The 27,943-nt window shown below is 43.0% G+C and overlaps 2 protein-coding genes across 3 annotated transcripts in view; both read right to left on the minus strand.

The window, feature by feature from the left end:
- akap12b (A kinase (PRKA) anchor protein 12b) overlaps positions 1–6,042 on the minus strand; it is a 38,740-nt gene extending 32,698 nt beyond the window's left edge. The window contains exon 1 of one of the 2 annotated variants that reach the window (XM_079291364.1): positions 5,829–6,042. In XM_079291364.1, coding sequence (XP_079147490.1) covers positions 5,829–5,966 — 138 coding nt within the window. In that variant the 5' untranslated portion in view covers positions 5,967–6,042. The remainder of the gene's footprint in view (positions 1–5,828) is intronic. The other variant, XM_079291366.1, reaches the window with a different exon arrangement.
- A 4,638-nt stretch (positions 6,043–10,680) lies between these two features.
- mthfd1l (methylenetetrahydrofolate dehydrogenase (NADP+ dependent) 1 like) overlaps positions 10,681–27,943 on the minus strand; it is a 30,344-nt gene continuing 13,081 nt past the window's right edge. Inside the window, exons 20-27 of the mRNA XM_079291176.1 lie at positions 25,921–26,032; positions 20,852–20,991; positions 20,650–20,691; positions 19,074–19,177; positions 18,732–18,909; positions 18,159–18,266; positions 17,908–18,060; positions 10,681–12,132 (exon numbers count right to left, since the gene is read on the minus strand). Of these exons, the coding sequence (XP_079147302.1) occupies positions 12,043–12,132; positions 17,908–18,060; positions 18,159–18,266; positions 18,732–18,909; positions 19,074–19,177; positions 20,650–20,691; positions 20,852–20,991; positions 25,921–26,032 (927 nt within the window). The 3' untranslated portion in view covers positions 10,681–12,042. The remainder of the gene's footprint in view (positions 12,133–17,907; positions 18,061–18,158; positions 18,267–18,731; positions 18,910–19,073; positions 19,178–20,649; positions 20,692–20,851; positions 20,992–25,920; positions 26,033–27,943) is intronic.

Raw genomic sequence — 27,943 nt, forward strand, 5'->3', positions numbered from 1 at the left:
ACCCACGAGACTCTTTGTGCCTCATCAGTTCCAACTTAAAAACATTGAGTTAAATATCTTTAACTGAAACACATTCTACTGATGCAGCGAGACGTATCCTCCTTTATCACTTGAATCTCAGAGCCTTGCAGCCTCCTCTGCTGCACGAGGACACAAAAAACTCTGAGAAAGACGCTGATGTGGCAGAGTCCTCCAATCATAATGATTGATTGGGACAGAGGAGCTGTAACGGTCCCCGTGGGGGCGGTGAACAGGCCGAGCCCTGCCGGCCAGACCTCACATATTCAACAGCACATCACGACAACAAGCCAATGCTTCTCGGGGGGGAAATCCCCTCCTCACACCTCCGCCATCAATACTGAGGAGAAACACTGATACTGGATGGTCATGTGAGATTGTGCACTGCAAAAGTGTACCGTCTAAATTGAATAAAAGCGTTTTCCAATTTGCGTTAATGCAATTCCGAGCAAAGCCTCAACATGAGCAGGGCACCACAGGAAACAGGTCAATATCCGAAAACAGTCTCCTTTGCTTTCATCGCTCTGGCATCGCTCTGGCAAGTCTCTCGTTCCCTCTTTTAACGACGTTAAACCCAGAGTGTGTCCGGAGAGGAAATAGAAAATACAGAGCTAACCCTTTCATGGTCTGAGAAATATGTCTGGTCAAGCTTTCCTGTCCTGCAAGTCATCTCACACTCCTCGGATTTACGTTGACCCACGGGTTGAGACTCACTGCCCTAAATCACATGGATCAGGATGTAATGTGGTAGTTTATAGTCTCACTGCATACATACTGTACATATAGTAAATACTGCAGGGTCATAGGAAAATTAAACACTCGTTAAGATTTTTTCTGAGTTCAAAGTTGAAACTAATAATAATTTGTTTTGTGCATTTGATCAAACCAACAGATAGAACCAGATATTTTAAGCAAAAGGTCTATGAACCTAATACATACATGACATGCTCTTTTACTGTCGTCAGTGTCCTCTAACTTCTAATGTTTTGTGGAAAGATGAAAAAAGTTACTGGAGTCAAACCAATTGAGTGGAGATGGAAAGGATGAGCTGGGAACAGAGCACTGGCACTGTATAAACAAAAACAAGCACTGCAGACCAGAAAGTATGGAACATTATGTAACACTTTGATGTTGATGCCATTTCGGGATTTTATGTTGTCCTGTGATCTCATCATTAGATCAAATTATTGGGGTGAAATGGAATTGGTAGGGCAGAGGAACAAAAGAGCTCCGTTTTTTTTCACATCCATCACAAACACACGTCTGTTTTTTACTGGCAGTAAATCTGAGAGATGGAAAATAGAAAGCTGGTCGAGGGACAGATTAATGAGCAGAGAGCTACTTCCTGTTGCACTTCGACAAGAACAAGAGAAAAGAGAAAAATAATCATCATGGAGAGTTCATCATTCCAGTTTACAGAGCGGTGGTAATGGATCTGCTGTGGAACATTCAACAGTGGATGTATGTTTCGGAACATTTTTACAAATTTTGTGACTTCAGATGTATAATTTATCCCAATGAACAAAGCTTTCACGGTCCAAATAAACACAACTGCTCTAAGTAACAGTGTGCACACTGAAAGTACAGTTTGGGGGTTTAGTTTGCTTTATTTTGGTGTATTTCATGGTGTATTTTGTCCTTTTACATACATTTTCTTTCTTTAGCTCTGTTAACTGAATTTCTCTGACAGAAACTCACTGAGCTCAACGTAAAGATGTGCTGGTCGTCACAGATAAACCTCTGGAGCAGTAAACTATCATTGGCTGCTAAATAACAGTAAATCAGTTTAGAATATTCTGCATGTATTTCTCTGCTTCCTCATAACTTGTCAGCAGTCTCGGGCCTGTTCATCACACGGGGATTCTTTGCTAACACTAAAACTAAAACAAACATTTTAGTTTGATTGCGTTCCAGGACTCATACAACACAACACAGCGCAGGGCATGCCAACCAACAACCTTTGAAGTCGTTCTTTTTCTATTTACTTTACAATATTTTTTCACATAAGTCGTGCTTACACAGACGCTGCAATTCCTTGCTTGTCATCGACTTTATGATTGGAAATAACTGATTGAAAGTAAACAAAGCAGTAAGATAAGACTGCTGAGTGGGAAACAAATTGATTTGTAGGTTATTTTTGTTCTGATTTGCAATCAGATTTTGGGAAGAGGAGTTCCCGTCTCTTGACCATCACACACGTAAACACACGACAGCTTCTTCTTCTGTTTTACCTGCACCCTCTGTCACTCAACCTCTGTCATCGGTGTCCTTTTAGAATCAGGCAGGAGGGAGGACTGAGGGAACAATCGGCTGATTCATCTGCCTTTATGTCACCGTGGCAGGTCCCTCTCTCTCTCTCTCTTTGTAGAACTCGTCCACCCCCTCCCCTGTTGGTTCCTTCCTCTTGTTTTGGGCCGGTGCACACAGGGGCCCCCAGCTTGTCCCAGTCCCGGCCCATCCTCAATGGACTCTCTGTTTGACCCCTTCCGCCCCCCCCCCCCCCCCCCTCTGTCTCCCTCTGCTAAACAGGATAATCAGAGCCACAGCAGCATCTGATCAGCTGCAGCTCATTATACAGGAACGCACCAGCCTTAATTAGCACACATTACATAACCTGATGTTGATCATTGGAGTCAGGTGGCTATCTGAGAGCCTGTAAAGGTCACTCTAGTAACATTACCGTAAGATTTTCTATGCAGATTAAGGAGCGATTTAACACCTGCAGAGAATCTTTTCTTTTGCCAACGCCGGCCTTTTAACTTCTCTCCTCGCTGCAGTGTTTCAGAAGTGTCCAAAAAGTGGGGGTCAGTGGAACCTAGCCTCGTGTTAAATTAGTCTTTAAGCGTCTGTAACATCCCATACACTGCCAGTAAAGAAAGGACCTTTTAGCGTACAGCATGCACATTCTTTACAGTTTGTGATCGCTCTGCTCAACATTTATTTACGACCCACGTTGGAAGCGCGACATCAAGCCCTTTTGCAGGGATGACTGCCGGACAATGACATCGCCGTGTCTGATGTCGTGTCGTCATAAATAGCCGGCATGAATCACGCTTAAGACTGTGACATGCCTCTCTATCGGCATGTAATACAAATGTGCCATGTCATGTCTGCAACAGGTTTCTTAGAGAGAGCAGAGATCGCAGATATTAATTTGTGACGCTAGATGTCTGTCTGGGAAATAAAAGCTTAGTATTGACACCAGACTGAAAGACAAACACAGATTACAAAAGGTCATGGCAGCATGTTTAAAGTATGTACATACAATCTAACAATGCCATGAATAAACTCAGATTAAAGTCATGTATTCAAGAATCTGAAACAGATTACATGGGTTGATTGAGGCCAAATTGACTTAAACATATTATTGCGCGATGTATCTCCTTTTGTATTCATAATAGCTATTGCTGATGGGAAAAGGCAACATTTTGGGAATGAAAGCAAAATGTCTGGAAAACATTCTCAAATATTTAGATGAGGTGAAATAACGTATTTGTACAGCATTAATATCGTGTTGCATGTACTGTCGGTCACAACATTACAACCTTCAGGAAAGTAACTCAGTTTCTATGTAAAGACTCGCTTGTATTACCACGTTAATGTGATTATTTTGATAACACTTGACAGAGGTATGAGGAAGGCGGGTCGGTGGGGAAGAGAGAGATATTGCTAAAATTCCTCTGTGGAGTGAGGAGGATATTTAGTGACTGTGTGTCAAGCAGGAAGGCTCCATCCGCTGTCTGGCACCATCAAAACATTCTTCAGAAACATGCCCCCCGTGAGTGTTGTATTATTTAATGATGGTTAATTGTACTTATTTGGGCCCAAAGCAATTATTTAAATAGAACCTTTTAGACGTTTAGAGGGAAAATGTCTCTTTGGTGGAACTGCGAACAACTCATAGACAAGGAGCCTCAACTACTCGCTGATTCTTTTTTGGTCACACACCAAAAAGGTTGAGAACTACCGATTTAATCTTCCATGAACCATTAGCACAATACAACAGCACAATGTTTCCGTCTGAAATGCAGAGGAATTGAAGAATAAAGTAGCATAAAAGGCAAATCCTCCGAACTAATATTGCTTAATTGTGTCCAATATGCCTCTAAAATCCCTCACATTGCCTATTTTGTATTGATTTGTAGAGTGAATTCCAGTGAGTGCAACAGACTAACAATAGGACAGTGACTGTTATTAAAGCTGGCAGCAGGACAGCCCAGTCATTGACTAACAACCCGTCTAGACGCACAAACTGCATCTCCCCGTCCACAGCTGGAATCACAAAGCACAACAGACGTACTCAAGTCGGACTCGCAGCTTTGAAACATTTGACATCATTCATTCCAGTGTAACTGGTAAAGTACGAGCGAAAACACTGCCACTGCGATGACAACAACTCAAAGCTTGTCAAAACATCCAAGCGCCAGACGGAAGCAGCCAATTCACTGCAAAACAACACAAACAGGCCAGCGTGTGAAAACACAAGCGAACAACTCATCCTTAAGAACAAAACACTATCTTGACCAAATGCTGAAGCCCGCTGTGCCTTCGGTCTCTCTTAATGTCTCCCTCAGTGTCATTTTGACCTTTTTTCTGACCTTTCACGAAGAGAGATGGGCCACGAAACCTGACCTGCGGACCTCCAGCCCACAAAACAGTCAATAAATCCAATAAGTTATATAAGGCATGAATAGAGCAGGTGGAGAAACATGCTGAGTCATTAGCAGGCTCCTTCCAAATATTTATTCACACGACGCTGAGCAAATTTACAGCGAGGTAACAGAGCAGAGTCAGCAAGATCCCATGGGCGTGTTAACTCTTATATGCAAGAGTTCAGTTGTTGTATTCTTTAAATTGAGCATAAAACAAGTTTATAATCTGGTGTTCTTTGTCAATGAAGGCTCACAGTGCTCACAGTGTCCTGTGCTGCGACTGGGACTGTTAAACAGGCTGCCAGCTGTCAACTTTCTGACTCTTCATTGTGTCAAGACACACACACACACATTGGTAGACTGAAAAGGTCCCCCCCCAAATGCACTGACTGAGTAAGTGGGTGTTGTGATAAGGGTTTTTATGATGTAAAGCTCTTTTATTCTGTCTGAAGTTCATTTTTATCACATAATAATACATACAATATAATACATTTCTATCAAATTCCTGTTTATTTTTCTCATGTTCATAGAATTCTATATATTTCTAGTTTATTCTTTAAAAAAAAGCTACACGACACTTTTCTGGCCCTGCACATCTGTCAGTTTATGATTGTCTGTGTGGTTAATATGTTTTATACTATATGCAAATAAAAACACAGTTAATGTTAGACTGCTTTGAAACATATTATATGATTTCTATTTTTCATTTGGTTATGAAAATGATGCAAAACTTGAATTCTTACGTAAACAAACACAACTGCACGATAAGAAGGAGTGCAATCACGAGTCACACGTGAGCCTGTTATTAAATCAAATGTTAAACGCCTTGCAGTGTTTTTCAATCATGTTTCATTTATGTCACGTGCAAAGCGGTCGAAAGGAAAAATCGTGATTGTGGTGGATCGTGACTCAAAGTCTCGCTGAGCCCAGGCACCGGGCTGCGCAGCTTTCCTTTTATTACTGCGGGACTGCGGACAACTCGAACCATGACTCAGCAAAAACAGCGACAGGCGCACATGGAGGCAGTGCGCTGCACCACGTTACGGATGCGCACAAAGTGGGACATTGAAGGTGTCGCGGGAGGGGGAGAAGGGGGGGGGGGGGGGGGGGGGAGGACGACGGCAGGTATGTCAGCAGACGATTAGGTGTCGGCCGTACCTTGCTGTCCAGGACGCTGCTTCCCTCCTGGAGCGTATTCACCTCCGCACTCAGCTCCCCGGCGGAAGCAGAAGCTGAAGCTGAGGCATCCTCCTCCTGGCTCTTCCCGTCCCGCTGCACTGAGTTCTCTGCTCCCATGGTTAACGATCACAAAGATGAACTTCAGGCTCCAAAAAAAAAAACACAACAACAACAACAACCCTCCAAGATGGCACGACTGGGTTACAGCAAGCGAGTATCCAAAGCGTCCAAACGACGAGCTCTACAGTGCAGCTCCGCCCCGGGATGGCCTGGATCTGGAGTGATGTGAAGAGTGAGGACCAGCTCACTTTTCTTTCTTTTTTGCAGGACACCACCGCCTCCTCCTCCTCCGCCTCCTCCTCCTCCTCCCTTCGGTATCACATGGGGCACCGGTGCGCCGCGGCACGCCTTGCAGCATCAGAGACGGTGCTGATGGAGGACAGACCGTCAGAGTGAGAGAAGAGGACAATTGGTGAATGTAATAAAAGCCTTATAGCTTGAAGCATCGCTTCTCCGTATTCAGCAGGAATTAGATCTGTCGTGGGGGATTGGTAAATTGAATTAGAGCAGTTGTAAATCACTGACACGTGAGGGGAAGGAAAGCAGAAAACAAGTTTGGAACATACTGTACGAAAAAATAATTGGACTGTAATAAGTGAAGTACAGGCATTAATTAAAACATTTACTGTACTTCATTTAAAAAGGACTTCACATTCATCTGATCTTTGTATGTATTCTTAATAGAATAACAGTTTTATGAGCAAAACACACAATATGCTATAAAATGCATTGTCAGATTCACCTGTGGGTCTGAGTCATTAGACCATCTCTTCTACAAGATTTCTACACCATTTGCGTCCAGGAAAAATGCACGATATTAAACATTCTTAACAGTTAGAACACTTTTCTATTGAATAAGAAAATAGTTACATCAAGACTAACTTACACAGATATGAAGAGAAAAATAAAGTAAAAAAAACACTCGAGTACAGAACATTTTTGAATGTGAAACTTAAATCGAAATTTACTTTTCAAATACATCAAAGCTACTTTTACATCCCTCCCCATCTGTCTCCTGCGGTTAACACGGTCAGGTAACATCTGCTTTGACATGCAAATACACCCGGGTCAAGTTTTGCATGTTTACACAGAGAGATATGAAGCAGACTCTACTTGTGCTAAATGTAAACCACTAACAAACACAACAGTCCTGGGACCTCTTAGTTTATCCACTTGTACGTTTTTTTATTCTACATTGATGCTGAAGATGGGATCTTTTATTTCAAGTTGTTCAATTTCAATTAAATAGGCCTATACGCTCAAAAATGTAAGTTTTGAATCTCTAAACGAATTCCTTTCTGACATAAACACACAGTATAGGGGACATTAGGGGACATATTGCCATTGTGTCTCTGTGTGTGTGTGTGTGTGTGGGGGGGGGTTTGTTCATGGGGAAATTATGTTAAGTTTTAAATGTTAATTGCACGTTGAGCCATCTACCATTTTGTTTGGAATTTTAAAAACGCACAAATTACAACCCGAGTGCTCAAAGCCAAGTTCACGCCTCGAGTGAGGGTCCCTGCTGCTGCTCCAACACCAAAATGTCACGTTTTTTACCTGTTAAAATGGCTTTACTGGAGGAGACTTGGAGGAGAGTGGGCTGAGGCTACTTGATACTTAATTCCCTGAACACTTCACTTGCCTTAAAAACCAAAATCTTCTCAAATGTCAGTTTTTTGACCTGCTGAACAGGTCAGCTCAAGTTTCCTGTTCTGTTCCGTGTTCTGTCCGCGGGACACCGTCACACATTTTACACATCAAAGTTGGTTCAACGCTACAGGTGTTGGGGAGTGCTAACGTTACATCGCGATAGGTCGAAAACAAGCTTTTGGGTGTCTTCGGAGAGAGCTTTACAAAATGTGATGAATTATATTGTCGTCAGGGTCTGAAGATAACAAGTTTGAAAATGAAAAAGTCAAACTGGGAGACATACAAAGATGGGAACTGAGCAGACCTCTGTAAGCTGCTCCTCATCTCTCCTTGAGGCTAGCAGCTCGATGCTACTAGCCGCTACTAGCATCACACCGAATCTCCAACCGAACCGTAACGAACTGTCAACGGTTGAGGTGCATTATGCGTAAAGTAGGCAGCGGATTTTGATGGAGAAGAAGAATGGAATATAAAACAGTCAAAGCGATATATCTGGTTCAGCTGCATCGACCCATTGTGGGTCTGACAATGTTACAGGAGTGCAATGCTAAGTACTAAAGGCCTGAGGTCTTAGTTGAACTTAAAACAGGTGTTTTCTTACCCCATAACATTATTTTCTTTTAATTGATTGACATTGTGAGTTATAAACAGTAAATTATGGTCGGATTTCCTTTTAGTACTATGTGGGTTTTTTAGCTGCAGGCTCCTATTATAACCACAGTGTGTGGTATCAGATGGAAATCGAATCGGATAAAAGATAACACCATCAGCATCATCACCATCAAAGTAACCACAGACCTACGATGAGGAATGTCTGATGTAGTCAATGAATATGAAGAACTCTCCGCTCAGCACTTTATTCCTGAGTTACTTTGTTATTACAATCCACCGATCTTCACACGTGCACTTCCCAGAGCCAGATGATAAACGAGCATCGACCTGCTTACATTGCATATATTGTGGTTTCACTCTGTCGACATGATAGAAGAGGTAAATCCTGCTCTATTATGGTCCTAGTTTGTTTATTGAGACTCGTACTTCCAAAAAATAGTTTTAGAATTATCATACAATCTCAATTAACATGACAGGAATACAATACAAATCTTGAAGATGCAGGCAACACAACTCTTGTCCTAATTACACACAGACAGTATCACTTTTAACTCAAATTAAAAACTTGAAGGAACTAAAGCTGTATTTCATAGTTTCACTGAGGCAGCAGAGTAGAGCACTGTGGTTAAACCGCTCTGCTCCCAGAGGTTCATGTGTTTAAACCGGGAATGTGACGCAGAATGTTGCTTTCTCCTGAATCTACAAATCCTCACCTGTGTGGCACAAAATGATCTCAAACTCGTGAAGTGGCATTAAAAAAACAACAGCAGACTGCTCTTCAATTATAATATCATTTCAAGCACGTGTCTTGCAAGACAGGAAACCAAGACAGATAACCTCGTTAAAGTTGTTCAGTGTATGTAGATAGATGCGTTAATCAACGACCTTCTGCATGACAGGCCCATCCGTCAGCAGCAGTGGTGATGTCATGTGGAAGAGGAGGGGGCTGGAGGAGTGGACTAAAAGATGGGGGAAGCAGGTTCTCATTAAAGTGAAAGCCTTACCGGATATGTCATGGTGTCCGTTCAATAAAACAGTGATGCAAGGGCACATTAAAGACACACACATCTGGAGGAACGGTTCAGTAACACTCACAAACAAATGCTCATTCTTTTTCATTCTTGTATTTGGGAGCAAAAGATCACAATTCGACTTAAATGTGAGGAGATGGTGGACACCCGGCTGTTACAGCAATAGCTGAAGGTAAAACTGTGATCATCTCCAACTTTTGGGCACAAGAGATATCACTACATCAGCTCCAGCCTGCAAGTACCCAGATGGATAGTACGTATCTGTGTGAAAACACTCCCACAGGACCTCCACTTGATACATGGGCTGCATATTTGTCTTTAAATGCAACTGTGAAACGGTGCGAAGTGCCGCGTTCGTCAGACAGAGACAGGGTGAGTTGAAGAATGTGGCCCCCGAGGGTTGATGTCTGGCGTGGGCACAGAGCGAAGACACAGACACCCAGACACAGCAGGGGGGTGGACACATTCATACTTTGGTACAAGTAGTAAATTAAGGGGTCTGCTCCAAAACAAGATGGATAAAAAAAGGACGGCTATTTTTGCATAATGATTGACTAAATTTGACATGTGATGTAAAACAGGCTTTTGGTAAAAAAGCAACAACTGCAATGTAAAGTCTAAACCTACTGTCTTTCTTATTCTTCTCTAATATTGATAGTAAACACATCTGGAATGGGCTACAATTGAATCAAATTGACAAAAGGCAACTGTCGCAGTGAATGTGAGACTTCTGGGGCCCCTGGAGGTCTGAGGCCCAGGAGCAGCTAATCCAGGCTCGGATCATCGGAGCCATTTTCCAGCAAACTCTTTGAGTTACACTTTCACAGACATTCACAGAGACCTGTCCTTGGTACTGAAATTAGCCAGACTATTAAATAAGAGTGCTAAAAGACAAGCGCTCAAGCTACTGGAGCCTTCGGCAGGTGAAGTCAGAAGCTCAACATAAACAACTCCAACATGACAAAAAGGGGATTTTCCAGCACATTACAAAGCAATGACGAACCCCCTCCTGATCAACACCAGGTCTTCAGATCTGTCATCAGCTCAAAACAAGAGGGATCAGTCTCAAACTCTCTCACACACACACACACGCCATTGGAGCACTACTGTATAAATGACAGCATTCCTGCAGCCTCGACTGTAGTTAAAAGTACCAGATCCCGCCTGGTGAACACACAGAATAACACTTAGCAGGTGTGGACTGCCAGCTATGACAGGTACACACACGCATGTTGGCTCCTTGTTGCAAACCGAAACACCTCGTAATAACAGATGCCGGCCCAGACCGTTGGCTTCCAAGCACGCGTCCAACACCGCCGGAGGAATAAAGCTGTATTTGGGTAGGAAAACAAGAATAATGCTTAAAAAAAGTTAAAGCTTTGAAATGCGAGTGGAGTGAGAGCGATAGAGGGAGTCGTCTTTTATTGTAATAAAAAGAGGTTTGTATTGAAGCATCTCTGTGGACAACCACAGGACAACAAGAGCATGAGTCCAAACAACAGATGGGTCGAGCCACAAGTCAACTGCTGGCTGTGAAAAATAAATAAGAGGTTTATTTGAAAAACACACACATTTAATCTGTGAGAAACAAAACATTTTAAATGCTGTTGGCAATTTCATCACTGAATTTGTTTTCAGTGAAAATTGGTGCTTTAGACTTTGTACAACACAACTTCAACAATAGCTTCAGTGAGACCTGTAATTTCATTGTGATTTGGTCAGATAATCACAATCAGATAATCATCCCATTTCAGATAATCAAAACAAGGTTCAACGTGGTCAGTCGTAAGACCAGAGCTACATTCAGCCGTCTGGCTGCAAACCACAACTTGAGCCTGGAATATGAAATGTCAAGAGGTTCTACAGTGGAAGCCGGAAATTAAGACCAGCTCCACTAAAGATAATAAAAAACGTAATAAGAGGTGCAATTTCACACGGAAAATGGCATATTTTTAATAAACTGCGATTGTTAACACATCACATTTGCAAAAAACAATTTCAGGCTTTCTCAACACATACAATGTTACAATATCTCAAAAGTGGAAAAAATGAATCCAACTTGTAATCGTCATTATGGCTTTTTGTGCGTACAAAAGCAAAAAGAATAAACAAGCTTATTTCCATTGAAAAGCTTATGACATGTATACCAGAGCAGTACCATATGAAGACATTAAAATGGTTTATTTTCCACAAAAAAAAGGAAATTCGAAGTTGATGAAAACACAAGATTAAAGTAAACTTTAAGACGGTTGTAAGACTTAAACGGACCCTTTCAACACACACACACACACACACACACACACACACACACACACACACACACACACACACACACACACACACACACACACACACACACACACACACACACACACACACACACACACACACACACACACACACACGATATGGTCGTCTTTGCCATATTACACATATGTGCAATTACAGCATTAAGCTCATGCTTCATGGAATCGTTACTTTCAGAGCAGGTTGCCATTATTTGGAGAGAGTTTGGGCTGCTGGGGAGTAAGAAAGCATTTCCCGTCAAAGACGTAGTGCGTGGATGCGTCCGACGGTGCACGCATGGATCTCGGGATCCTGGAAATAAAAACCGGACGATGATTTTAAGTGTGTGTTAGTGAGAGTAGAGTGCAGCCTCACAGACTAGAGCCTCAGCACCACGTGAACGAGGTTGGGAAGCAGAAACTCCAGGAAGGAAATAAAGTCTCGTTAAAGAGACAATGGCTGCTTGTAAAATATTCATAATGACACAATGGATGCTCTTTCAGATGGCTGCAACGATATATGTTTTTGTTGTTGACGTGTTCTTTAATTGAAGCTCAGAAGAGCCCAGTGATCTCCTCTGTGACCGGGTCGAGGTCAATGTCGTAGAAACAGGGGCGGGTTGGCAGGCCAGGCATGGTGCTCATCTGAGGGAACATAAGAAAAGACAAAGGGTCAAAATCAAGCTGTAATCTTTCTCCATGTCCAACGGTTTCATGTTCTTAATGTAGCTTTGGTTTCAGGTTGTTGGGTTCAATTCAATTGAAGGTTGGTAACATTTTGAAGGCTAAAAGGATCCCCTAACCAAATGTTTGCTGATTTAGGATATTATCTTGTTCAATTCATACATATCATAAGACACAAAAAGTAAAAATCCATTAAAATTTTACAATTAGTTTTTTTCAGATCCTCCGTCTGCTGTTTTTGCTCCATTTCACTGTGCTATAGTGCGACTGATATTTGTTCACGAAATGATTCTGTTATGATGTTGAATGCTTGTATAATTATTTACAGCCTTTCAGTCTAGACTCTAGGCGATGAGACTTTTAGTTGTTTATTTACAGCATTCAGTCTACACTTCCTGACTGTTTGACTTGTAACAGTGTGTGGGACAATACAGCTACACTGAAATATGTTGCATAATAACTTGAGACTACAGCATAGTCTTTATAACAAAAACACCTTTTGAAGTTGCATCTTCTCACCAATACATTTGCAATCTAGCGCTCTTGATGAGAAAGGTGTGCAGATTTACTATTAAACTCATAAGTGATGTGAAACATTTCAGCATTCCTAAATCACTGTAATATTAGCAGCTGGTTCATGTTCTTCGTCTGTCTTTAAACAATAAAAATGTCAATAACATCAGAACCAAATAAGATTGAAACCTATAATAAGTTAAACCTCATATTTTGCCACAACACAGCTGTTCTGCACCAAAAGACAATTCACTCAGACTGTCTCCAGCTTTGAGTAAATGGGACAGAAGAAGACCGACCCCCTAATGACTATAATCTACTCATTTACGTCTGGGCAGACAGATGATCAATGTGTTGACAACCTACACTTCAGCACTGATGAACTTCGTAGGAACAAAGTCACCACTGTCTGTGGCTGTCGTCACAATATAGACAGCAAAAGGCTACCTCACAGATACGAGCGGTAAGAGAGGAGGCTATGTACAGATCTGTGGTGGTAAGAGGGTTCTCCTCCTGATGGAGTAAGAGTTATATATTTATATATAAAAACATAGATTATAGAACACATTCACAAAATGTTTTTTCCTAAAGTGAGTACAAGTGATCGACTGAGGGGGATTTTTTTTGTGTCGAGCTTTGATGATCATCCACATAATAATAAGAATCACTTTTCAAAGTATTTCCGAATTTATGTATATAAAAACAGAAAGAAAATTGCAGTGTTTGCGACAAATAGTAAGATAACATTTATCTACAGCACATGTAAAAGGCTTTTAAATGTGGCGACTGTCCACCGCCACAGTATGGGTGAGTGAGATCCTGTTCGTGTGAGTAAGATCCCTGCTGCTGTGATCAGCTGATAGCAAACGTCCATCCGGGAAATCCATGTGGAGTTATATTGAGACAGATTTAATAAGAATGGGGAGGAAAAAAAACAAAAGCAGCCGACTGAGGAAATGATTCCTAATAATGCGATTTGTGACGTGAACAGCGGAGAGAGCGTGTGAATGAAGGCTCATGCGTACAGTCAACGAGACCAGATCTTAGCATGTGCTATGATTAACAGTGTAATTGGAAAAAAGTCATCTCATTTCGGTGCCAAACTCATCCGACTCCACATTTCAAGTCAATAAATGTGCAACTCCAGCTGGATGGCAGATACAAAGATGGAATTGGCCGACACTTTTCCTCTCCCAAAACTCAGCCACATCATCATCCCATCCGAGCCGAAAAGTAAATCATCTCGCTCATTAGACGGGGAGCGACATTCTTTGCGTGCCTCCTTTCTTCTGACCCAGGGCCAGCTTTATGGGCCCATTAGTGGAAATGAGACGGGAGGAAGTGAGCAGCCAATTTCCTGTCTGAGGAAACGCAGCTCTGCGTTTAAACGAAGGGCCTAAATGAGGAGAACACGCTTACATAATCCCACAGAGCGGCTGCTGACGCCCGCTGGTCTGACGTAAACAGTGACCGCTGTTACGCGAAACTGTTCTGACGACATCCGTCAATAAGGCTTAGAATACGGATGACTCGGACTACGAGCAGATTTGAAGGTGTTCGATATCAATGCATCACCTTTTAATCTAATGGATGCATTAAGGCCAAGGATGGCAGAGTGATTCATGCATTTCTCCTTTTAGTTGTGACAGCACAATGTCCGAACACTATTGCATGATGTCATCACAAATTGCTCAGTGGGAGAAGCTTTTGACTTCAATTTTTTCCCATAGATGATGTTAAGTGACTCACAGTTGAAGCACAACCTACGACTTGGATCAGCATGCAACTCTCCCTGATGAATCATCAGTTTAATAGACTAAACCACCTTATAGTGATGCAGGCGGTTTAGTAGCCAGAATATATCAGGTTCTTCGATGAAAAGTCAAAAAGGTACAAGCGTGTGTATTTAAAAAGGTAGACAAAGAAGTTAGCGACGACTTCCACGGCGCAGTTTGCCAAGAACCATCCAATCGCAGAGCTTAAAATTCTGCTGTATGTGCGCTCTTAAAGGTGCATGGAAAGCTTAAGATAACAGTTTTGAGAAAACTGACAACACAATAAAACAATTTACTTTTGGATTCTGAATCATTTTTGCAATTATGGCACCGTGTTATGTACGGTTTCATTCTGTTCTGCTCCGGCCCTCTTACAAATGTCCAATAAGACAAGAGGTAGACTCATGTACACCATCATTCAGTTATATATAGTAACTGTATCTAACGGTCCAAACTGAAGCATCATTGCTTCATTATGTAGAACAAGAAGCAGCTTCTTGAACGGGAAAGAAGGCAAAATGTATCGTATTTCACACTTCTAACCACAGAAATGAGCAATAATTACGATACAATGTGGTCAGAACGCATGACAATGCACCCGTCTTACCGTTATGAATAGCAAAGTAGGAGTGCAATAAAGAAGAATCTCTGAACAACCGGTTTCACTCAATTAAATTGATGTGGACTTTGAAGCTCAGATCACAGAAACATACGACTCAAAACCTTTAAACTCACTCAAAAAAAACTGAAATAAAACTGCTTCAAAGTAACTTGATTTTCAAAACTACTGTTTGCTGTTATCAGGGTGCACATTTAAATATCAAAAGATGCTTACATGTGAAGAGTAACTGTCTTAACTGTCGAGGTTTGGAAAGCAACAAAGGATGTGCTGTTCTGCTGGTCGTCCTCGCCAGTCTGAGAACAAGTTGGCACTCGCTAAATGACACAACACTCCGTGGCTAAAGTTGGAAACTCCACTCAGCCAAATAAATCCCTCTATTGTACCAAACACAATGCGTCTTTGTCAGGGGAAAGCCTGGAGGAGACAATGTAGCCGGAGCGCTACCCCCCACAGACTCTGGAGAAGAGTCTCGGTCAACACCAGCACAGTCGCTACACAAAGGGATTGAGGAGATTATGGAATTGTGCCATTTAAGATTAATGGACCGTTGGAGGGAGGAAATGTGGAAATCACAGTGTGAAACACGCTAAATGGATTCTCTTTATGTTGGGCTGTATGTTCATCTCGTGAAGTTGCTTTATTGGCGGTGAGACAAGTTTGAAAAATGAACGTATTAAATAACCCATTGACTAGAAAGGTGGAGTCACATTGGTGAGATCGAAGAGTTTATGGGTGTAGTTTAAACTTCACAGTGACAAGTTGCAAACATTTACTCTGCAAGTCATCTTTAGGACTAAATACATGTTGGTCAGTCACACATTAGACAAATACATATTTACACAGATGCAGTGTTGATGCATAGGGACAAAGCTTCAATTTCCAGTCCCGTTACGTTTAAACTCTGCATCCGTTTTACTGTAACTGAAGCAAAACTACAGTTGAAGAACGGGTCAGTCTCGCAGATAAAACATGGCTGGATTTATTGAGTTTGTCGTAGGTCTTTGGGTCATTTACAGGGCCAAAGTCAGTGAAAATAAATGAAGGCCTTCTATCTCATGTGTGCCGTCTCTAATAGACGTAATCACAGATCTACAACTTGTTGAACATTAACCATTCGGGGTTTAATGTTGCAGTGGAGGCAGCTCCAGCGGGATATGAACTCTAAAGAGATCTATTGTTCTGCCTGCGACCCCCTCCCTCACATATTTGAAGAATGACATCAGCCCCTTCCTGATTCTTCACCCTGTAAAGACCCTTAACCCCCCCCGTGCAGACCACCCCCTCCTCTCTCACTCTCACGCCCTCAGGACTTTAGAGATCCGTCTTCCTCTTGGAGTCTCGTGGGAACTGAGAGATTGTCAATGCTTTGCCAGATATTAAATAAAGTTCGCAGTGATTTGCCTTAAGTAGTAGAGCGCACGTAGATGCTCAGTCGTGTCCCTTTTACATGCTGTACTATTTGGTTGAGGTGTGAAGATGTCTATGGGTCAGTCTGGCAGACGGCGGCGAAGCCAAAGAGTCCAAAGAACAATTTGGAGGCTTCCTTTGGGTGAGGAGTCACAGTTCAAGGGTTGTCAGCGTGCCAGTGGCTCCGCAGATCAAAGGCAAGGTTGGGAGACCGGACAGGCGCCACACCAAGACACTGCCATGCCTTCCCAGCATGCCCGGTGTTTGACACCTCTGCCACGGCGTATCAAAGCCCATCACCTAGGGGCACTCTGGTGAAACAGCGGGAGGCAAAACACTGAGGAAGCTGCTACCTTCCTGCCCATCATCAACCGAGAGGCTCCAGCTAGCCCAGCTCTCTTCTAACCAGCCCAGTAACATGGTTATGGTTTCCCACAAGTGCAGATTAGGCTTTTAATTAGTTAAGTTAATTAGTCCAGTCAATCTTAAATTCTGTCCACGACACTGAGAGATCAAAGTGAGCAGCTGGAGTCATCAGTGTTTGCACTGGATATTACAGTAAAAGTAAGGGCGCCATATTGTACAATTAGATTCAACGCCTTACATCGCCGCTCAAAGCTGCTTTGACGCTTTCAGAGCATTCCCACTGAAACACACATGTACAGACAAACGTACATGGAAACATACAAGTTCATCATAAACACGTCGGTGTGATCTCCTGTGGCGTAACAATGCAACAATCTTTGGTTCTAAGCCAAAACGCTTATTAAGCCCTCAGGCTGAAGCCTAACGCGTTCCAGATTCCACTTCAAACCTAAACAGTGAAAAGACTTTGTGAACACAACATTGAAATATCGTCACCTTTCAAGTTGATATGGAACTTGTGAGCAAACAGCTGCTTATCAACACATCAAGCCGTTACAGAGAAACATTATCAGTCATTTGAGAGCTGTGATTTTGTCCAGCTGGTAAATCTAAGTGCAATAGTCCTGTTCGCTCTACTTTTGGTCTTTATCATCTCCTGAGCTAAATATCCGGCTCTTTCGCTGCTAAATGCTCTCACCCCGTCTGCCTGGGTTTTGGTGCTGAGCTGGCAGTGTACAGTGGGTTTTTAGAGATTAGTTGCCCGTGCTATGCTATAAGAAGCTAAATGTATTTTACATACAAATCTCTGCTGTACAGCCTGGTATGAAGGTGGTCGAGGTACTTTAATGTAGTTTGCAGTATTTTACTAAATGTAGTCTACAGACATTACTCTGCCCAGACGTTTCAGTTCCTAACAATGATGGAACACGCTGTAAATGACAGTATATGCATCGATCACATCGATGCATTTTTGTGGATCCAGTCACTTTCAAAAAGCTCTGTGATCATGAGCTATACATACTGCTTTAAACTCTTGCAGCGACAGTTACGTACCGCTCCCACAAGTGGGAAGATGAAACCGGCCCCAATGCTAGCGCGAACATCTCTGATGGGCAAAACAAATCCAGTGGGCACACCCTTCTTGTCAGGCATATGGGACAGGGACAGGTGAGTCTTCGCCATGCAGATGGGCAATGAACCATAGCCCTGGTTATAGGAAAAACAACACAAGGAACGTGGTTAATATGTGTGCGTTCGTGTAAGTGTGACAGAGAAAGGAGATGATCTGTGCGTCCGTTGCTCACCTGTTGGTTGTAGTAATCTATCTTGGCCGTGGCCTCTGGAGACAGCTCAATGTCATCAGCTCCATACACTTTTTGCGCGATGGTTCTGATCTTCTCTACAATCGGCATCTATGGGAAAAACAGTGCGCCAGAGAAAGGTGGAAAGAAACAAGCAGTCCGGCCAAAGGGAATAATTTAATAAATGATATTTCGTGAATAAACATCAGTTTGACGTCAACAATAAAAACATGGACTCTGTGAGTTAATTCATGCGGCATGTTTGACGTTGACTCATACTCGACACTGCATTCCTTTATCGTGCCAGAACTGTGGCCTGGTGAGATCTTAGCTGACAGACTTTTCTCTTTCTACCGAGCCATGTTGAAGCCCATGTCCCCAGCAAAAGACACGGTTTACTAGAGTCCAACCCGCGAGTCTGCTTCTGCTGCATCCTCCTTTTCAGACAGTTTGGTCTCTGCTAATTATGACGAGTATTTTCATATTTTTTTAAAACATGTCTGGAGGGGAACTTGGATTATGATCATCAGTTGTAAAAGAAAATGCAGATTTTCCAAGGCGAGCGTCTGCTCTCACCTCGATGTTGTACAGGAACTGGAAGTTGCCGGGTCTGCTGGCAGCCTCATTCACAGCTTGGGCCAACTCTAAGGAGCCTCGGCCGCCCTGCGCCCAGTGGTGACACGGCACAGCGTCTGACGCTCCGCACTCTTTCGCTATCTGACACACGAGCTCAATCTCTGCCTGGGTGTCTGTCCTACAGGGTCACCAAGGGAAACAAATTACTTATTCAGAGACTGAATGAATGGAACATAAAAGGTGCTTTTGTGGGTCCATCTCAACTGTAAGCCCATTGGTTGACACTTGGTGATTCACGCTATGTGATGTTTTTGAGGACGTGCGTGTCTGCATGCATCTTACTTAAAGACATTGAGCGCCACCACGACTGGCACCCCAAACAGGTGTGCGATTTGGATCTGCTTCCAGAGATTGCTTCGACAACCACCTGCAACTAGACTCAGATCCTAGAGGAGAAACAGAGCAATGGTCAGGAACGTATTATTTGAATTCAACTGAACCCTAGAAGACTGGTAGTATCTTACTGTGTGCAGTTATCCAGCTATCACTCTCACATTGGATACTATTATGTGCAGAGTACATGAATAGCATATTGTGGAGCTACTCCAAGTTTGATGGCAGTAATCCAACCTTGCACTCTCTGTGTGTGTGTGTGTGTGTGTGTGTGTGTGTGTGTGTGTGAGAGAGAGTAGCCCCAGGCTCAGAGCAGTAAGGCCATGCAGGTCCCATAAATTAATTTCCATGGCTCTGTTTTCCCCAGTACTTCTGGTTTTCATTACAGGCTTCACAATTAACTTATACTGCTTCATTATTTACTCAGCTGAAGCAGCCTGAAAGACCAGTGATTTGGCCAGATATGAACACGAACACACACACACACACACACACACACACACACACACACACACACACACACACACACACACACACACACACACACACACACACACACACACACACACACACACACACACACACACACACACACACACACACACACACACACCTTTGCTAAGACCCACCTTCACGGAAACCACATGCAAAGGTTGTATTTGTGCTGTTAATCAAATAAGTGCTGTTAACCATGTTAGTGGCCGAAGTATTTATGCATATAGGAATTACATATCTGTGAGAATACAGACTAAGGCAGATTTATTATACATCTATTTATTGCATTACACACAAATCTCTATAAGCTTTTCCTGGCTGATGCAGAAACAGGGTTCATGTGTTTTTACTTATACATTTCCAGGATTTTTCCACAACTTGTCATAGCCATACATTCTCTGAAACATCTGTGTAAAGGCTAATAAAAATCCAGCTCAACTGGAATATGACCTGAAAAGCCGGCTTGTGTCTTCACATGACACAGGACTTGACGTTGGTCCCATGTTTGATGGACAGGGAAGCACTGCTGCTGGCAGCGGTTGTCCCGTTTTTCAGTAGAATTAAATTGTTTAGCATAGCTACCGTGTTTGTGCTAGCTCTCCCAATGTCCAAAATGTCCACTTCACAGTCCACATTTTGCGAGAATTGACACGTCATTAAAAGTTAACGCTGCGACTCAGGTCGGAGTCTTACGTGGGAATGTCAAGGGCACGGCTCTCATGGCGGTCCACTCCAAAACACAACACAAAACAACCAAGCAGAATACGAGCACATGATCGTTTGGAGCTTTAATTTTCCTGTAAACATCCTGACCTTAAGGACTCAATGCAATAAAACAGGCTGGGTCAATTATTTTTAACTTGATTGGAAGCAATGGAACAGCCCCCGATCAAATGAGTCATGACATGTAAACACACATACATTTATTATTATTATTATGTCTCCCTCACGTTTATATTGTTGTCAGTGGCTATGAGTCTTATTTTTAAGTCTATTTGTGTGCAATCACGCATATCTATATGGCTCATACCTCAACAATGTACTCTCTGGGAAGAGGTGCCCCAGCCGACACCTGAAAACACACAAAGACAACAAATATTCACACCCTTCAGTATTAGGTAACATTCAGCTGTATATGTTATTCTAAGGCAGCATTAGGGACGGTATAAAAGACAGAAGCAGGTGAAGTGGCCATCTTAACTGGTGGACAGCGTTACGTTATGTCAACTTACATTTGGTCCACCGCCGTGCATCTTCAACGCTCGGACAGTTGCAACCAGCACCACCACATTCGGCCTCAGCCCTGACGCCCGACATTTGATGTTGAAGAACTTCTCCATCCCAATGTCCGCTCCAAAACCAGCTTCCGTCACTGTGAAGAAACAGATTTCCATTTAAAGAAAATGAAGATTTCTAACCGTCTATTGAGCGCATTTTAAGATTCTGGTCAGTATACAATCATCCCCTCATCCCATCTTTTGTTTGTGTTCTTCAGAAAAGACTTAAGAATGGCCAAATAAATTCTCTGCGCCAAACCAAAACTGGAGCAGCAGCACTTGGGACAGACTTCCAAATAGGGAGTGAGGTTCACGGTGATAGCGGGAACATGCTGACCTGCTCTTGAACCAGTCACTTACCTCTTGATTGATACCATTTTGACCTCAACCCAACTTTACACACACACACACACGCACACGCACACGCACGCACAGTCTGACATCTAGAATCATGAGAATACGAGGTGAGTCTGACTGTGTTTCTGTCTGAGCAGTAATGCTGTATTGAGTAATGGGTTCACTGGAAGGGCTCTCAAAGAGACAGAGCGCCTCTGATATGGACGGCCCCTACGCCCGGGCCTCTTGAACGGGCTCCAAACAAAGCAAACAGTCCACCTGGAATCACGGCCTTGTTGAGATAAGGTTTCCGGTTACTTATTGTGTGTGTGTGTATGTGTGGCACCATTGTGGTGGACCGAAGCTATAGAACTTTACAGGAAGGCTGAGGTTGATTTCGAGCCCAACTTGTTTTAGTGAGATGTGAACGACTTCTGGTGTTTCTGGAGGCTGGTTTGGTTTAACAGCCAAAGGTTTAGTGACCATTATATTATTGTAATCAAGATCTAGTCATTTAAAAAAATTTTTTATCCCACCGCGTCAGTTGCTCGTTGCATGTGGGGAGCCGGCCAAAACTCGACTCGCTCTGAACATCTTCCCTGAATTCACTGTGTACGTTGTTGGACGCTACAAACCAGAAGCGTTCACCTTCTGTATGATCTCTGAGAGAGCAGCCTCAGTCGTGGACACAATGACCATCACTTAAACCTCTTAAGATGTAATTCAATTAAAAAGGAGACAAATTCAATGTCTGTGATAAATGATGTTCACATGCTTGTGTGTGCAAAGATGCATCTATACAGTGAATGATGCCCGTTTTATAGAGTGCAGTAAAGCTGTCATGAAGGAATGATTTGGATCTGTTCCTTTTGGAAGGAAATTAATTATGTTTCTGATTCTAGACGAAAAGAAAGAAAATATTTTAAAATTCATTGTTTGGTGACAAGAGAACGTTGTATATATGAAGCGTTAAGTAAGAAAGGGAGTTATTTAATGTAGCTTACAGTGAGGCTCTACTGAGAAAACAAGTGTTTCTATGAAGAAATGCATCACTCTGCTGTGTGCGGTGCTCTGCATTACTCTGGAATGTTTGATTTATTTTACCAGGGATGAGAAAAAAGACTGCAAGGAAGGGAGGCGAGGAGAAGGAAGATAAGCGGGGAAAGAGACAAAGAGCTGCAGTAAATGAGAGAGAAGAGAGAATCGTCTGGGTGCAAGAACAATAGGAAGAAAAGTATCATTGTATTGCTCGGACTTAACAGCGTCTGGGAATATGACAATGTTGGCGTTAAGCAGAAATTGTGGCTTGGGGGAGGGGGGGGGGGGTCTTGGCTGCATCTCTCACTCTCAATGTTAAACAAAGCAACAACTTACGCCTGCGGGATGAGCGCAAGAATGTAACGAGGCTTTACGTGGCCTCGACCGCTGACGGGGAGCGTAGTGGTTCTCGTTAGCGCCAGACTAGAGCTTTGGCTCTGACTCCTGAACCAGCCTGCCAATGAAAACATTCCTAGGATCAGGATTTGTGGGTGTTTTCCATAAATTGTGTGATGATCTCCCAACAACTGAGCACAGGAGTAGTACTCATACCACACATGCACAACAATGCGGAGCAGAGAACAAGCACTCGGACACGGTGACATTACACCAAGCAGCCATTGACCCCGGAGGACGTCAGGAGGAAACACTCGCAGGCTTCCTGTTCTGTGTGAGGACCTTGAACTGGCCAGCAACAAGAGGGGAAGAGGAGGTCGATGTTGTGAGTGTAAAGAGAGCTGGCTGGTGTTACCACCAGTCAACGCATGAGTATCAGCACCCAGGCCAGTAAAAACTCGAACGGAGAAGGCTGGAAAGTAGGCGAGAGCTACACAACCTTCTGATTTCCAGTTGGAGTTGTGGCATTTAGTTGGGCTGCAACAAATTATTCATTAAGCTGATGATTCGGCTATTTTTTCAATTATTCAGTTTTCTTTTAAATGTTGTAAAACCAGAGATATTTAATATAGAATTATATAAAAATAAGACAAGCAGGAAATCCTGTATTTGAAAAGGCCCATTTCCTGTATATTTTTAATATGGCCTTTTTCTTAGAGGGATAATTTGGTTGTTTTGAAGTGGGGTTGTATGAGGTACTTAACCATAGTCAGCATCCCGACCGCCATCTACTTAAGTCTTAAGGTAATACACAGACTGTGGATAAGTTCCTCATACAACCCCACTCAAAAACACCCAAAATATCCCTTTAAATGAATATTTGATCTTAAAAATATGTGTTTATCTATTATTTCTCTACCAACTAATCGATAAATCTACTAATAATTTCTGTACCATTTCTTCATGCGTACTATCACACGATGAAAGCTTTGTATTAACCGCACATTTACATAAAAGGGATAGTTCGATGGCGGTTGGCACGCCTCCAGTTTGTAAAAGCAGCGAGGAGTACAGACAATGAAATGTCCTGCTGTGGATGGGAACATATTTAACCACCTAAAATAAATGCCCATCTAAGTGTACAGTGTACGAAGAATATTTTCACTCAGTTTACATTTCACTTTCAGTTCCACGTTGAAAGATATTCTGAATAAAGCACACACTGGATAATGATCATTGTCCTGTGTCCGTGCTCCCGTCTGTCTCTCTAAACTACGGGTGTACTATCCCTTTAATGCACGTATTTTTAGTGATTCTGTTTTACTTACCAGTGCATGAATATGCATAATGCATACAGAAATCGAGGATGGAGAATTTGAAGGCAATTTTGTTTTAAAGTGGTGTCGAAAAGGTTTCAGAGCTTTAAATGTTTCACATGCGGAACATATCATGATTTCTCTTTTTCAGCGGCCACTTCTCTAAACGCCCAAATGATTTGTTGCTTTAGTTTAGGGAGGCTGTGCGGTGTGGGAACTCTACCAGTAAAACAGTGACAGGGGGTTATCTGCGTTCAATACGCCAGACTGGTAATGATACAGGAATCCCTCACATCTGGAATGTGGAATCCATTCCCCAGCAGCCCCCTCGTCGCAAGAGCAGCATTTTCCAATTTTAAGTCCAGATCCCAAAGTGACTTGAAAAACACGCAATAATACAGAGCATGATAAAGGGGTTCACACACACACACACACACAGAGTTCATCTACTTCTTTTGCCACATGAGCGGAGTTTGCAGAGATAACTTGACTGTGAATTATTACATTATATTATTGTTATTATACATTGTAATATTACATTATAAGACACTTTGGTGTAGTTACATCAGTATTACAGTCAGTTTGGGTTTAATTTTTGTTTTATCTTTAAATTGTCCTATTCATTCCTATAATAACAGCTGCCTGCTGCGTCCAAAACAAGGCTGATGAGAACGGTGAGAGTGAACCAGGGATGAAGAGGTCTGTCAGGTTGTCACTATCACATTACACACGGTCCGTTGATCCATTATTAAAATAAAAATAATTGCGCCTTTTTGGAAGACAAAAGCGAACAATAAAATGATTCCCCATAATACCCAGTCTGTTGTAAATCCTTCTTTAAAGTGGAGCTCATGGACTTGCTGTAGTGATGCATGTTTTCTTGTGCAGTGAGGGATTACTAGTGACATTTTCACCTCCAAATAAAGTAGGACAGATAATCCAGCCTAAACCCTTCAGACTTCGTCATCGTGTTTCATCTTAGCAATTACTTTGGTGTCTACAATGCTTTTACAACCAATACAAATAATGACCCAAGTCCAGCCTGCATTTGCAGATACATTCATTTTCTTAATTTCGCTATAATTAGTCTTTACAGTGGTGCCATTTAAAATAAGGCAAAGTGTGTAGCATCAGAAAAATAAGGGCCTGAGAGGGGAGGGAGGTCCAGGACCTGGCATACCTGAGAGTCAGGTAACAAACACACAGACAGGGAAGGGGGGGGGGGGGGTGTAAAACGCACACGAGCCTCTCTGCTCCAGTGTTGTGAAACCCAACTCTCTGCTCACGCTGCCGACACATTGCTCACAGATGACAGCTTGTGTAAATGTTGTGCATGCCCAAAGAGTCAACCGTCTCCTCTCACAGAAAAACTCTCCCACGTACGCAGAAATATAAGCCTCGACGAGATTGACGCGTACATCAAACTCACCTAACAGACTCAACAACACGCACGAGTACATTCCCAACATATTTCTGCAGCCAAAGTAAACGAGGACGGACGGCAGCGGGATAGACAGACAGATAAAAATGGAATACTCAAGTATGCTTTGACGTTGAAGGGATTAGTGTGGTTTACTCTAAAGCATTCCAGGGGCTCTTAAGATTATCAATCAGCTTCCTTCCTCTCTCCTGTATTTTCTTTTTTTTACGCAATCTTTCCACCCGTTTCCTAGAAAGTTACGCAGCAGCAAGACACCAGAGCAGCGCACGAGTAGTCAACCGGGGGAAGTCAGAATAGAGCCAGCACTATAAAGAATGTAGGCCAAAGGTTGCAAAGGCAGGGGAGCAAGCTGAAGTTCACGACTAGTGGAAACTGTAAATTGTAGTTTCATCTGCCCTGCTAAGGAAGTTTAGGCCTTAAATCCCTCCACACCTGGGGTTCCTAGACTCTGCAGTGAACATCTTGTGGTCCGTCATCCCCGAAGGCTTTGCGGTTGCGCGTCTGCTTCAGCCTGTGCGTGTATGCGTGATCTGTATGCACGGATTGTGCGTTCTTACCTACAAAGCCGTCCCGTCCGACCAACTTCAAAGCCAGCTTGTCTGCCAGCACGGAGGAGTTGCCATGGGCGATGTTGGCGAAGGGCCCAGCGTGGACAAACACCGGCGTACCCTGCAGCAATAAGAGGGGCACACAAACACGCAGGAGGAGATGAGGAAACAGTGCAACCCACAGCAACTCACCCGACCAAGTTGAAATAAGGACTAAACGCGTTCTTTCAAACTAAATCCGATATCTTTCACAAACGTAAATAGATGCTGAAGTGTAGATGCACTTTGGCTGACACTGTGGTTGTCTAAACAGCAGGCACAAGTTAAGAAGTACCCAACTGGCACGGCAGCCCGACTACGGGCCAAGCTTCCTTCCCCTGCTGATCCTCAAAGACTGGACACACACACACACACACACACACACACACACACACACACACACACACACACACACACACACACACACACACACACACACACACACACACACACACACACACACACACACACACACACACACACACACACACACACACACACACACACACACACACACACACAGAAAGAGCACTTCAAGTGTAAGTTACCGCCTCTGGCAGACACAGAGGCCACTGCAATCCCTTTCAGCGAGGCAGTGCAAAGTGCAATACATGTGAGGAACATGTTATATGCTCAGCATTTACAGATCAAATAAATGTGAAAAGTCAATTTTTTTTTTAAGTGGAGCTTTGACTGTTGGATATCCCCGTTTGTATGCTTACTTCTCCAGAGAGCCAACAGCTCTGCAACATTCATTCAAAGATATTTAGCATTCAGCTAAGACAAGGAGAGGTCTACTGCTCAAGGTAACAATCCTTCCGTTGCACTCAAGACAGACTTTAAAGAAGGAAAATGGTTGAGAAAACTGTTCAAGAAGAAAAGTGGGGAAAGCCAAGTGACCCATTGTTACGCTGCATGAGAATTCCTTGAGAAGGAGGGAAAAAGGAAGGATGGGAAGGACTTGCATGGTTTTCTAAGCTTTTGTTTGCATACCTCTCCCTCTGCCTGCATAAACAGCCTCCCCTCAGAGGAGTAAATCAGCCATTTAACAAGGCGCTGACAAAACGCTGTCTGTTTGTCAATGAAAACTAGTGGAACAGATCACAGCAGCAGAAAAGAAGGGCAGGAAAAGAGAGGCAGCTACGAGGAAAAAGAGAAAGACAGAACATTAAAAAGACAAAAAGCAACATCCTGTTAGTAGCCATTCAATAACATGTTCCTTTCTTTATGCAAAAGGAAGTCCACACACGTCACACATTACGTGAATTCCCATCTGTGTTTCAACTCCTGAACTTTAACAGGACCCAGTTTACACTTTCCACGTCCGTACGTACATGAGGGAAAGAGATTCAGGCAATAAATAAGCCACAACAGGTTGATGAAAGTGGAAAGACATGAAAAGTCCGGTCTGTCACCTCTTCAACTCGTGGACAAGAGGATTAGGAAGACAAGGGAAATGAACAAAAACAGGAAGATGGAGATCATGTCGCGTTTTCCTTTGCTCGTGCATCTCTTGTACAGTCCACCACACACCAGCTGCAGACCAGTGCTACACCAATACAAATGTTCCCCGTCTAGCACAAGGACTCAAACCTGAGTCACGGGTCTGATCGTCTATGCTACGTCTACTGATTCTCGCCGGGGAAGATGCATACGGTCAATTCGAGGAAATGCCTCATAGACAGGATGTATGAAAAACACGGAATGACCGAGGTCTGCTTCATAGAAAGGTACACATGGAGTAGTTTCTTCTTGTGCTTCGTCTCCTCCAAACCCCATCTGAAACAACAGAAACGTGTGCTCTAACACACACACACAAAAAGCACACTCGCTTCCATATGCCAACTCCATTCTCATGTGCGTGTGTCTGTATTCAACACAAACAATCACAAGCTAAGAGGGCATGAAGGGCACAGGCGGCCAAGCTGCATGGAAAGTTCTCATGGAGCTCCGAGGCCCGGTCGGTCCCGATAGCAGCTCCCCAACCAGAATC

The sequence above is a fragment of the Melanostigma gelatinosum genome, assembly GCF_949748355.1.
Source record: "Melanostigma gelatinosum genome assembly, chromosome: 19".
Taxonomy (NCBI): domain Eukaryota; kingdom Metazoa; phylum Chordata; class Actinopteri; order Perciformes; family Zoarcidae; genus Melanostigma; species Melanostigma gelatinosum.